This window comes from Cygnus atratus, chromosome 1 (genome assembly GCF_013377495.2).
Source record: "Cygnus atratus isolate AKBS03 ecotype Queensland, Australia chromosome 1, CAtr_DNAZoo_HiC_assembly, whole genome shotgun sequence".
NCBI lineage: Eukaryota > Metazoa > Chordata > Aves > Anseriformes > Anatidae > Cygnus > Cygnus atratus.
This window is the reverse complement of record NC_066362.1, coordinates 94,040,080-94,052,490: the sequence shown is the minus strand read 5'-3', so window position 1 is coordinate 94,052,490 and position 12,411 is coordinate 94,040,080. Positions and strand designations below refer to the sequence as shown.

Here is a 12,411-nt window from a genome sequence, read left to right as displayed (position 1 = left end):
ACACCTTTCAGGTAGCTGTAGAGGGCAATGAGGTCTCCCCTGAGCCTCCTCTTCTCCAGACTAAACAACCCCAGTTCCCTCAGCCGCTCCTCACAGGACTTGTGCTCCAGGCCCTTCACCAGCTTCGTAGCCCTTCTCTGGGCACGCTCCAGGGCCTCGATGTAGTGTGGGACCCAAAACTGAACACAGCACTCGAGGTGCAGCCTCACCAGAGCCGAGAACAGGGGATCACCTCCCTGGTCCTGCTGGCCACACTATTCCCGAGAAGGGCGCGGCTGTCGCTGAAGCACGGCAAGCAGCGCCGGCGGAGCCTCGGCGACCCCCTCCCATTGCAGGGCGGGGGCTGTCGGAGAGAAAATGGAGGGAGGCGGCGGTGGGTGGGGAGAGGAGGGAGAGGGGGCGAGCGCGGCGGGGCGGGGGCATGGCGGGGGGAGGCGCGGCGCTTCTCCGCGGGCGGTTGCGGGGGGTCCGGGCCGCCCTCAGCCGCAAGCTCCCGCCCTGGCGAAGACGGCGGCGGGTGAGTGCGGGACAGCGCCGCCGTTACGGGGCGGGGCAGGGGGCGCCGGGCCCCGCTCTCCGCCGAAGGGGCGGGCGGGGACGGTGCGGGGCTGTCTGAGGCGAGGCGAGGCGAGGGATGCCCGGGGGAAGCCGTCCCCCGCCGGGCCCCCGGCCTTTGTTCGTTGCCGGAGGGAGCGCGGGGGCAAAATGGAGGCGCTCCCCGGCGGGGGGCCCTCCTCGGGCCGCCCCCCTCAGCCGGTCGCTGCTGGGTGCCCGTCGGCTTTTCTGGGCGCTTTCTTCTCCTCCTCGTCCCGGTGAGGCGGGACGGGGCGCAGCCCTGAGGGGATGAGGCGGCCGGGAGCAGCCGCCTTGGCACCGTCGGCGCCGGGAGGAAGGCACCGGGAGGGCTCCCGGAGGCGGTGCGGGCACCCGCGGAGGGAAACTTGAGGGGAAGAGCTTGTGCGATGAGCTGCCTCGCCGAAGAGCTAAGCTGTGCTTTACAGAACATGGCCCGATAATGCCTTCACTTAGGCTCGAGCCCAGTTAAAAATCAAGGAAAAGATGGCTTTCCAGCCTGACATTGCCGCCGAGGGCCACAGCAGCCTCACGGATGGAGAGGCACTGGGTGTGCTGGCTGTTTGGGAGCAGCGGGTGGGCACAGCCACAGCTGAGGTAACTCTCTTGAGTCCCTGATTTCCAAACGTCAACTTTGTATTGAAAAGTTGAAACCAAACTCTTTGTTGTTTTCAAACCCTGAGATGGGACAAAATGAGGTTGTGAGTGAGTGGGATGGGTGCTGAGCACTGAGAAATCACTGGTTAAGGGTTCTCAAACATTACTGCAGGTGAATGAACCACAGCTTAATGCAAAGTGTCTTTTGAACCTGCTGTACTGAAGGCTACTTTACCCTAGTCTTCGGTGCTGGTGATAAAATTGAATTGCTGATGTAGCTAAGATGATTGTGAACATGGAGAAGTGACACTAAGAGAGTACGTGCAATGATCCCTGAGTTTTTGAATGTTACTTGGCAACTGTTAAGAAAGTCAGCAGGGTATGACTAGCCAGACATCCACAGACCAGCAACAAATGCTGCATAGGCAGAATACTGTGTAAAAATAGGGATAAACAGGCAGAATTAAAAAAAAAAAAAAGGGGGGGTAGGGGAATGTTTAAAAAAAAAGTGTATTTTAAGTAAGAGAAACAAAGACTAATAGTTACGTTATTATTGTTTCTTCATGGCCTAGATGAAGTGACTGAGATGTACAGTTCATAAGTATGGCTTAGAAACAAATAAGATACTTAGAAAATTTGTAAATAAAATGTGTTTATTTTCTTTGTTTCCTGTCCCTCCCTTTTTTTTGTCTTTCAGATAGTTTCTTCACTTTTCTAGGCTTGGCTCTCTCATTGACCTCTAGTGTGCCTGTAGGCAATCTCCTGTCCCTTCACTTTTCCATCTAAAATGGTTTCCTGCATCCTACAGGTAAAGTTTAATTAATGCAGACAAATGGTCTCTCCTCTTTGGAGAGGGTGTGAGGAAATCTTGCCTGCATGTTTCTGAGTGGTGGTGTTCTACTTCTAGCTGCTCAGCATGTCTTGGCTGCTCCCACTCTGTGCGCTCTGACCATGAGCAGCAATTCCTCCCTCAGCAACGCGAATGGCCTGAGGAACCTCACCACGCAGGAGGACGGCGCAGTCAGAGTCACTGAGTCCATTGCTATAATCATCATTGCTATTTTCATCTGTTTGGGCAACCTTGTGATTGTCGTCACCCTCTATCGGAAGTCTTACCTTCTCACATTGAGCAACAAGTTTGTGTTCAGCCTGACACTCTCCAACTTTCTGCTCTCCGTATTGGTGCTACCTTTTGTTGTCACCAGCTCCATCAGGAGGGAATGGATCTTTGGAGTCGTTTGGTGCAATTTCTCAGCCCTGCTCTACATGCTGATCAGCTCAGCCAGCATGCTTACTCTTGGACTCATAGCTATAGATCGGTAAGCAGCTTTTTATAATGAATGATAACTAACTGCCTAGTCGTTCTATAGGGTGCTTTGTTGGCTGTTCATGGACCTGGATAGCACTGGATCACACTGTGTACTGTTGCAATGTCATTTTCTTTCAGCCTCGTGTGAAATTTTGACAGAGAACAGAAGAAAGTGTTGTCATGACGACATAGAAAACTGACAATACGTTTAGATTTTTTTGATGCTAACAATGCATGTATTACCTGAAAAACAAAAAGTAATGGTTTAAAATTTCATATTATACTCTACACATATAGGGACAGATTTAACAGATATATTTGTGCCTTCAGCTGACTTTTACAATCTTGCCTGCAAAGATCTACATTCTTATATGCAATTATTCTTAAAAGAGTCCCTAAGGTTTGAGGTTTGGAGAAAAGAGCTTGTTCTATAAGTAGAACTATATATCAACATAATTAAAATATGCTCTTTTTTACTGTACATCTCTTCTGCTCCTGTTGACTTTTTTCTTTTTTTTGGGTCCTCCAGGTACTATGCTGTCCTGTACCCTATGGTTTACCCAATGAAGATTACAGGCAACAGAGCAGTGGTAGCTCTCGTGTATGTGTGGCTACACTCCCTTATTGGCTGCCTCCCTCCTCTCTTTGGCTGGTCGTCTTTGGAATTTGACCAGTTCAAGTGGATGTGTGTGGCCGCCTGGCACAAAGAGGCTGGTTACACTGCCTTTTGGCAGATCTGGTGTGCGTTGCTGCCTTTTGTGATCATGATGATCTGCTATGGGTTCATATTCCGTGTGGCTAGGATTAAAGCCCGCAAAATCCACTGTGGTAGCGTTGTCATTGTGGAGGAGGACTCCCAGAGGAACGGGAGGAAGAACTCCAGCACCTCCACGTCCTCCTCGGGCAGCCGAAGGAACGCTTTCCAAGGGGTTGTCTACTCTGCGAACCAGTGCAAAGCCTTCATAACCATCTTGGTTGTCATCGGCGCTTTTGTTATCACATGGGGGCCTTACATGGTAGTAATTACATCGGAGGCACTTTGGGGAAAAAACAGTATTTCCCCTGCCTTGGAAACATTAGCTACATGGTTGTCCTTTTCCAGTGCTATTTGCCACCCGTTAATATACGGACTGTGGAACAAAACGGTGCGCAAGGAACTACTAGGAATGTGCTTTGGGGATCGGTATTATCGCGAGTCCTTTGTTCAGCGGCACAGGACTTCGAGGTTATTCAGTATTTCCAATAGGATCACAGGTAAGACACACAGCTGCAAAAGGTACTCTCTTAATACCATTAAGAGCAATGTCTCTGTGTACTTGGCATATTTCAGGGCTCTGTAAAAAGTGAGATGTTTCTGGAAGCTTCAGCAGTCTTGTTCAGTTTATCATAGACACTTGGAAGAAGAATTTGTTTTTTGTGGGAGTTAACCTCTTTCTCCTACTCTAGTAAAATTTTTTCTGCCAGAGAAGACATAGTGATGAGGTTGATAAAAATTACTTATTTTCTCTCAAACTCTTCTTTTCATGTACCTGCCATTTCATGCTATCTAGACTTGAGGACTGCCAATAGTACATTTTGCAGCACGTAAAGTACACCAGCTTTATAGTACAACTCTTTGAGATTCACTGAAGTTACTGTTTCTGTAAATTCAGTTTTCAGTATTAGTGGTTGTGAAGAAAAGATCGTAAACGATGTCAAACTACATAAAATACTAAAACTATTTGATGTGTCCCTAAGTTGCGGGCTGAGGACTCCAGATGCTCAGAGCTTCTTTTTTAAGTAGTAATACAGTGAAATTCTGATTTTTGATCCTATTTAGAATGTTCCAAAACCAGGAAATCTTTATGGTGTTCCTTGGGGCATTTTGTGCAGAGCTGGGAACTGAAGTTATATAATTGGGAACGAAAATCTGAAACGTAGAAGGAAAGGGAGAGCAGTAAGACCTCTGTTTCTGCAACCTAGAATCACAGGGAGAGACTCCAATTAAATGAAGGAGTTGTGCAGCTGCAGCCACATCACAAGTTGTGAGAGTGCAATAGATCTCTTAACACTCCTCCCTTTCACATATCTGTATGGAGGAGATGCTGTGGATGAACACAGTGGGAACTGGAGTGGGAGGGAAAAGGAAGATCTTTCTTTTTCCAAGTGATAAGAAACTGATAGCTTCAAATTTGCTAGGTATACCAGCTAGAGGCTGGTAAAAAATAAAAAATAAAAAATCTTTCTGCAGGATCTAAAGACAGCACCTGTGTAAGAATCCTGGATTCTCCTCCCTTCTTTACTTGAGGACTTGAGAGAAGCCAGGTGTCTCAGTGCCCCGGCCTTGCTAGTAAACTTCCTGACATGCTAATGGCCCGTTGCAACTGCTGGTGGCTACCAGGTTGTTTTCTGGCTAGGAGTCTGACAAGTGGCCCCATCTCTCCGTGTGTACGCTCTGTGTTCAGCCTGGCGTGCTGATAAAACGGGCAATTGCAAAGAGTGTGAGGGGGAGAGATGGTTCAGGTAGAAAGGAAACTTGGCATGTGGAAGGACTCCAAGGATACGTGAAAGCTGCTGACTACTTCTAAGATGAGAGGTCCAGGTGCTGTGCACTCTGGATGAGCAGGTTAAGTTTTATATGTTTGTGTGGAATAGGGTAAATGAGACAGTAAAGTTGGTATTACTGGAAAAAGTTTTTACTTTTATAGGCCCCTTAACCATCCATTGTGTAATGAGAATGAATCTTTTGCAGATTTGGGACTGTCCCCTCATCTTACTGCCCTCATGGCAGGCGGACGGCCGTTGGGAAACAGCAGTAGCACAGGAGACACAGGTTTCAGCTGTTCACAGGATTCAGGTAACTAAAAATCTCTTGCTCTCTTTTATTGGGCAGAAGCTTGCACTTGTGACTTGGCAGAACTCTCTGGGTTAGTCTATTTGCATACTTGGATGACTCTTGGTAGATGGATAACATGAAGCATCTGTTCCAGCTGTCACAACAGAACTACTGCAGTTCTTTTCCTTCCTTGCTCTCCATGTATCTATTTGCAAAATACTGTTTACTCTAAGGAATAATGACCCTCACTTGGTAATGCTTCTAAGGAACAGGAAACACTGCTCGTGCTTTTCTCCTTCAGTTTCTATCATTCTTCAGGGTCTTTCCCTGTATCCACAACGAACAGAGCAACGAAGTGCCATGGAGAACGCTTCTGTTTCCTAGTTTGCAATAGGCCTTGTCACATTCATCCTGCAATCAAAACATGTCCGCTTAAGATGGTTTCAGCTTGGAATTGCGTCATTACTTAACATCTCAACTGAAGGTGGTTTAGAAAAGGGGAAAAACTGCTCAGCCAGTAATTTTCTATCCAGAACTGTAGCTAGATTTTTCTGGCAGTTATTTCAGCTACCACCCCTTAACTGCACTATAGTTATTCTAAGGAGTATTTCTGCTCTATATACACCAGAGGGTGATCTTCTAACATTTACTTGGTAGTAGAGGTTTGTTTCTTACATTTCTAAAGGAAGTCTAAGGAGCTGGGACTTATTCTGGTAGTGGTTTTATGCTGGTAGCTCTATGCCTGCTGTGGATATTCTGCAGCTGTATGTTATAAATGAGAGCAACATTGTATGAAACCTGCCTCATTTGAGAATATGGTACGTTATCATCTTTTGAGGAATGATATCAAGCAGTTTAAACAAACCAACCAAATTCATATCTAATACCATTAGAAGTGCTGCAGTTGGTTATGGAGGGGATACAGTACATCTGGGAATGGACGCATAGTTCTCCACTGTGAAATAACATTTCACTGGATTCTTCACTAGGAAGAACTAAAGAGCAGAAATAAGTCTTAGTTCGTCTTCAGTGCTACCCACTGCAGTAAATGATCCTGTTGCCTGCAATGCAGTGCTTGTATGTACCCTACCCTGCTAGATGGAGGCTGGACTTTTCACATTGTTAAAGAAAAAAAAAAATACAAGCAGTGCCAGCTGTATACAAAATAGTGAAGTGGGAGATCTGAGTCCTGATTGCTAGAATTGTTGCCTCGGATCAGTTATTCTAAAGGACAGATCTACCATGTAAGAGGCTGGTCTCTTCACTAGCTTCATCTGAAAAAATGCAGTGAACTAGCACACTTGAAAAAATGTGCTAAAATTCGGCTTCACAAAAGAAAGTATTTCTTTCTTGCTAGCACCACCCTTCCATTGTACACTACATTTCTGAGGAGGATTCTGTATCTTTGGAGATCAGTAAGTCAACTATTTTCTGTAGACAGCCTCAAACCCCAACTGATCCATAGAACAACATAGCAAATTGGTAGCTTACTTTGTGCTGTGTCTTAGGTCAGCAGCTCATTCTCTTGTGTACTGAAGGGAGGCGCATGGCAGAGCATGCAAGTTTCACTTTAAAAAAAATTATCACTTTGCTGACGATTCATTGTTATATAGCAAAGACTAGACCTATCAAGCAGTGTGTTGTTCTAGAGGTATGTTCCCAGTGATGTCTTTCTCTCGCTTCCTGTAAAATTGGCATTGGAACACCTCCTCATTGCAAAAAGAATAAATTTGGGAATCAAAAGCATTGAAGTGGATGAGGAGGGATGTGAAGTCACCATCTGGAGGAGTTAGGAAACCTGTGAAGGCTCTTTGTCCAAGGCTTGTTGCTGTGTCACAGGAGTAAGGGGACTGAAAGTAAAGTGTAAAAGATTGAGCCAGATGAAGCTGTGCCTTGCAACAGTGGTGGCTCTGAGGGCTGCTCGCTCAGCATAGACCTAGTATCTCCCCAAAATATTTTCTTTGCCTCTCCCTTATACAGCAGAGACACCAGCATTGCAAGGGAGGGCTAGGTTGCAGTCTTGCCCTTTGTGTGAAACCATTGCAGAGTTGTCACGGTGAATTTCCTTGTCCTCATACACTGTTTTATATTGGAAAGGTGCAAAGCAAGTCCTGGGAGGTGAAATAAGAAAATGACTCATAAACTGAAAAAATGACTCATCAGACAAAAATTATTCCCGGACAGCAAGCTTTTTTTTTTTTTTTGTATTAAAATACACTTAATGAAAATCAAAATATGTAGTCAGAGACAAAGTAAATTGTACAGAAAAATTCTCCAGTTCAGATTTCCATTTGTGTCTGATTACAAGCATGACATTTGGCAGCTGTGGTTGTCTGCCTCTTAGGTGGTGGCTGTTGTTAGCTGCTGTCTTGACTAGGAGATGTGGAAGTTGCCCTCAACTTCACCCTTTATTTACTGAAGGTAAGGTTTCACCTTTGCCTGACGTCCTATTGATGTTATAATCTCTGTGGTTGAGCATTTTGGAGCTGCTTGAGGTTTTAGATTGCTAATGAGAAAATATTTCCAAATCCTTTCAATGAAAACTCTGATCTCGTCTTTTTTTATCTTTTTCTGTGCAGTATCTAATTGAAACTGAAATTTACCCACAAAAGCTGTGTTTAGATATCTTTTTAAGGGACTGCTGTAGACTGAAAAGTTCTTGCCACCACTTCAGTTTGGCTAATCTCTTCACGTGACTTTGTTACTGTGTGCTGGTGTTGCTCTGTATTGCCTGAGAACTCCTGCTTTGTTTCAGGAACAGAGGCAATGCTTCTTGAAGACTATAGCTCAGATGGCCCTTCTGTCCCACACTGCGTCTGTCCTCCTCGAAGGAGGAGTTCAGTGACATTTGAAGATGAAGTTGAGCAAATTAAAGGTGGGCTTAGGGGTAAGTTCTCCCCCTTTCTCTTTCTTCTCTCTTTTCTTTCTCTTTACTGAGAATGTTTATCAATAGATAGAAGTGGAAATAGATGAACCATTTACAGTTTTTTTTCCAGTTAGCTCACTTGTTGGTTCTGTGCCAGCATAGTGTTGGTGTGATGATCTGTAAATACGTCACAGTTAGTTTAATTTCAGCTGATGGTTATGAGAATATGGACTATAAGATGTGATAATTGGTGTCTGAATTTACTAAACAATGATTGTGGACAGAATAAAAATGAACAGAATGCCTCCAAGTATCAAGTAATAATTAAGCTTGGCTGATTTTTATGTTTCTGAAATAATAAGGTTTCCTATGGAATTTTCTCTTCAAACATCTCGGCAAAATTTACTCTTCTTTCCTCTTACAAGGGGGCAGACATCTATTTATTTTTTTTTTGTGCAGTTCAGTGAAGAAGGGAGGTCTTAGTGCAAAAGTTCTTTGTGGGTTTAGCAAGTTTTCCTGGCATTTCTGAGGGTTTTCAAGATGACTGAGACTTTTGATTTCAGCAGCCTCGTTTAAAAAGTGCATTTAGAATGAACACCTGTGTCTTTGACCTCTTCTGGTGTGCAAAACTCTCTAACTTCTCCCCTGGAAGTGGAACTGAGTTCCACAGTGTGGGCTGGAACAAATTTAAGCCTAAGGACAGTAGACTGCTGATTATTTATTTATTTTTTTACTACATGGGAGAAGCTCTTAGAATTTGGGGATTGTAAATCCATAAACACAAAATCTGTTGTTTGTCAGGTTTAAAACGTTATAAAATTGTTCTTATGCTCCACTGCTGATGTCAGTGAAGTGTGAGATCTTTATTCCAAATGCAGTGGGAATGCCTGGAAGGTTTTAAGTCCAGTTTACAGCAGCGGAAGTACAAATTGAGAGTGAGAGTTCTGGTCCCATCTTCTGAATGGATTCTTGGCTGATGCCAGGCAAATCTCATTCTCCTTAATCCTGTAGTCTATATAGTAGGTAGAAACTGGGCTGTCAACTTGAGTTGGGTATAAATTCAGACCAATAAACTCCTGTATGCATAAACTGAGAAAATCATTCAACATACAATTAATTACGTTAAACATAGCGTATGGTTGACATATAATGTTAAACATGTATGTATGTATTTTGCTTCATCAGATCTCGTTTGTTTTCATTTGAATTGGAGGTAGTCTTTTTCTTCTTGACCTGTGGTCACTCTGAAGCTTTGTGATTGTAGAATGATTTGGGAATCCTGGTACTCCTTGGTAGATGTGCTGTGTAGGGTCATTACTTTACAAAAGGCATGGTCATAACTTTTCAAAAGGATCAGTATTCAAGCATTTGCACAGCAATGTTGTTTGACTGCTAATGTTCTGATATACTGCTGATTGTTCGTTTGTTTTTTTTTCTTTCAGAAGTTGCAAAGAATTCTGTTCTTCACGTAAAAGCTGAAGTCCATAAATCTCTGGACAGTTATGCATCCAGTTTAGCCAGGGCTATTGAAGCTGATGTAAAAATCAGCTTGTTTGGGGAAGGTGCTTTACCAGGAGCTCTGTTCCCTGTGCGGACTCTGCCAGGAAGCAGCATGAACACACGGCGTGGTATCAGGCCCCATGCTAGCCAAAGACTTCAACTGCAGAGCATCGATGAAGGGAATATTTGACAGGAGAACTAGAGAAAAAAAAGATGGAACAAAACCACTAAGCGGGACCTACTCTGTCTACTACTGTTTTAACAGAAACAGGATACCTTGTTGGGATGTTTTCAGTGTTTTTTCAACACTTGAAAGCCAGCTGAATTCTGGTACTTGCATCAGCATTTTGCAGCAGTTTTTGCTTACTGTTTAGGGTGCTATTGACTCTTTTGTGCCATGTCTTAAATCTGTCACACAAGGCATAGGAATGCAGGGTTTGGTTTCATCAGCCAAATCATTAGTCTATCAAATCTCGTGTCCATTTTTGGCCGAAGCTGATAGAGGAATGAAAAAAGACAAGTATGTGCAGTATTTAAATAACAATTGTAGTGATACTTTTCTGGCCACCAGGATCATCAGTTTATACTTGATAGCTGGCGTGTTCTGTTAGGAGCTCATACTTGAGATACTACATACAGTCTTACTGTCACAGACTTCCAAATGATGGAGCATGGACTTCACTAAGGGACAAAAACTGAGCTTTACCAATAGCTCATGCACATCATGGTCCTTCTTACCCTTGCTAGCAGATATTTCTGGCTGTTTGTCAGAATGCTAGATATGAAACCGAATTGTACATTGCTTCTGCTTTACGAGACACCATCTTCTCCAGATGTAACGGGTGGAAGGAGACCAGTGCTGGAAATAGCACAGATATTTGGGGAAACTGTCAATGCAGAGTTCTTAGTTCTCTAAGAGCTTCAGTTCAGTTCCCTGGTTTTGCTTTTACTAAAAGGGCATGCTCTACAGCTGCAGGAAGACAGGATATAAATAAGGTATTACCACTTTAATTATATATTCAGGATTCATCTTTTGCATAGAAGGAAGTTCTATGAATTATTTTTTTAGTCATGGGGGGATGTAGTATTTAAGCAATAATTACCTCAGTGCACATATTTCTTGCAGTTTTAATTAATTAATCTGTAGAATAAGAACATTTAGCACTTAACATTGCACTTTGTATGTTCCAAGCACTGTACAGACATGACCTTGTTTAGGCCTGTGTGAGAGGGCTGATCAGCCCTACTTGCCAAAGGGAAATGCAGCAATGCGTTAGGCTGGAAATGAAACCAGCTGCAAAGGTGGAAAGATTTTTTTTTTTATGAAAAGAGAGATGAGGTGGATCTTAGGAAAACACCCAGCCTAAGGAAGCTTTCTGTGCCTTCTTGGGCTAGCCCCTTTCTTCCTTTATGGGGGTTATAGCCCTGCCTTAACGCTTCTTTCAAAGATGTAGAGGAGACATAAATTAGTAGAATGATTTCTAGGGTCAGTAGCAGACAGACCAAAGGACCAGTGAGTTGCGTTTATTTTTGCTGTTTGTTCTCCCTGTCCGTCCTTTGAAGTGTTTTCTCCTTAGAATTGGTTTGAGTTTTTGCAGCAGACTCTTTGGAAATCGGGGGCAGGATGTTTACATCTGGGCAAAAATCGTGTGTATGGTTGTTAAATTATGGCTGTGCGCAACTTGCTCAAAGGCACAGAAACAATCTGTCTCTGAGGCAGAGCCTCAGTCCAATACTGTATTTAGACATCCTGTTTGTCTGTGTTCCCAACTGAGAAATATATTTCAGCACAAGCTTATGTCTATCTGTGGACAAAGCAGCTCGACTTTGAACTAGCCCGAATCCATTACATTCCCATGTAAGATTTAACTGCATGCTTAAAATTCAGTACATGTTTTGCTGATTAGGAACAGGCTCTTAAAGCAAGAACTCTTAAGCGCCACTAAGATGGCTCTTAGCATAATGCAAGATGAAATGCGTAGTGAATTGAGCCTGCTTTGGGTTGTACAGGGAGTTAATGTGCTAATAAGCAAACTATTGATCCCAGCTCCTCACTCCTATATTTTTTAATTTATTTTTTAAAACTTTTAGTGTTAGATTAATTGGCACTTCAGGGCGCTTGTTGAAAACCCAAATCCCGGTATTTGCCAGGAAATGCCGTGCACTGAGGTCATTATTGCTCTCGTTAATGTTACAGTCACAGTTGTTCAGAGTAGTCAGCACTCCTTAAGGTATGCACTTCCTTCAGAGGGCTTGCAGTATTTTATCTGCATCCCATTTATATCACATTCCTGCTTTGAAACAAGTTGAGCAAAGGTGTGGGTGAACGCAGAAAAGGCACGTGTGAGTCTCAATGGATAGTTGTCGAGTAAAGCTGGTGCTAGGCCATAATGGAGTGTATTTAGGAGCAAAAATTTCCAAGGCACGTGTGAAACCACAATCATCGCTAGTGTCGTGAAGAAAGCACATTTTTCCACAGAGGCACTGAGCCAAACTCAGCCTTCAGGCAGGTCAGTGGAGCTGCAATAGCTTGTGCCATGACTGACTTGGGCTCTCAGCGTTCATTTCACTAATCCAGTATTTAGCATAAATGTTAATATTTTTGCTAATCAAATCATAACCTCTCCGTAATTGTTATTACCGGAGTAATTTTTTCTACTTGTCATTAGCAAAAGCAGCAGTTACAGAAATGCACACACTCTGTAAAATTGTATTCACCATCTTAAATACAAAAGAAAAAAAAACAATCCG

At 43.6% G+C, this 12,411-nt stretch overlaps 1 protein-coding gene across 6 annotated transcripts; it reads left to right on the top strand.

Annotated features, from left to right (window-relative positions):
* Positions 1–243: 243 nt before the first annotated feature.
* On the top strand, positions 244–12,384 carry GPR161 (G protein-coupled receptor 161). 6 transcript variants are annotated; one of them, XM_035540703.2, is made up of 7 exons: positions 244–373; positions 1,868–1,978; positions 2,078–2,489; positions 3,009–3,733; positions 5,211–5,315; positions 8,050–8,181; positions 9,603–12,374. In XM_035540703.2, the coding sequence occupies exons 3-7, from the start codon at positions 2,122–2,124 to the stop codon at positions 9,848–9,850; spliced, it is 1,578 nt and encodes a 525-aa protein (XP_035396596.1). In that variant the 5' UTR covers positions 244–373; positions 1,868–1,978; positions 2,078–2,121; the 3' UTR covers positions 9,851–12,374. The 6 variants fall into 6 exon arrangements, with proteins under 6 accessions (XP_035396596.1, XP_050567682.1, XP_050567676.1 ...); XM_050711725.1 differs by lacking the exon at positions 244–373 and adding an exon at positions 419–517 and having other exon boundaries at positions 8,050–8,169; positions 9,603–12,384; XM_050711719.1 differs by lacking the exon at positions 244–373 and adding an exon at positions 419–517 and having other exon boundaries at positions 9,603–12,384.
* Positions 12,385–12,411: the final 27 nt, after the last annotated feature.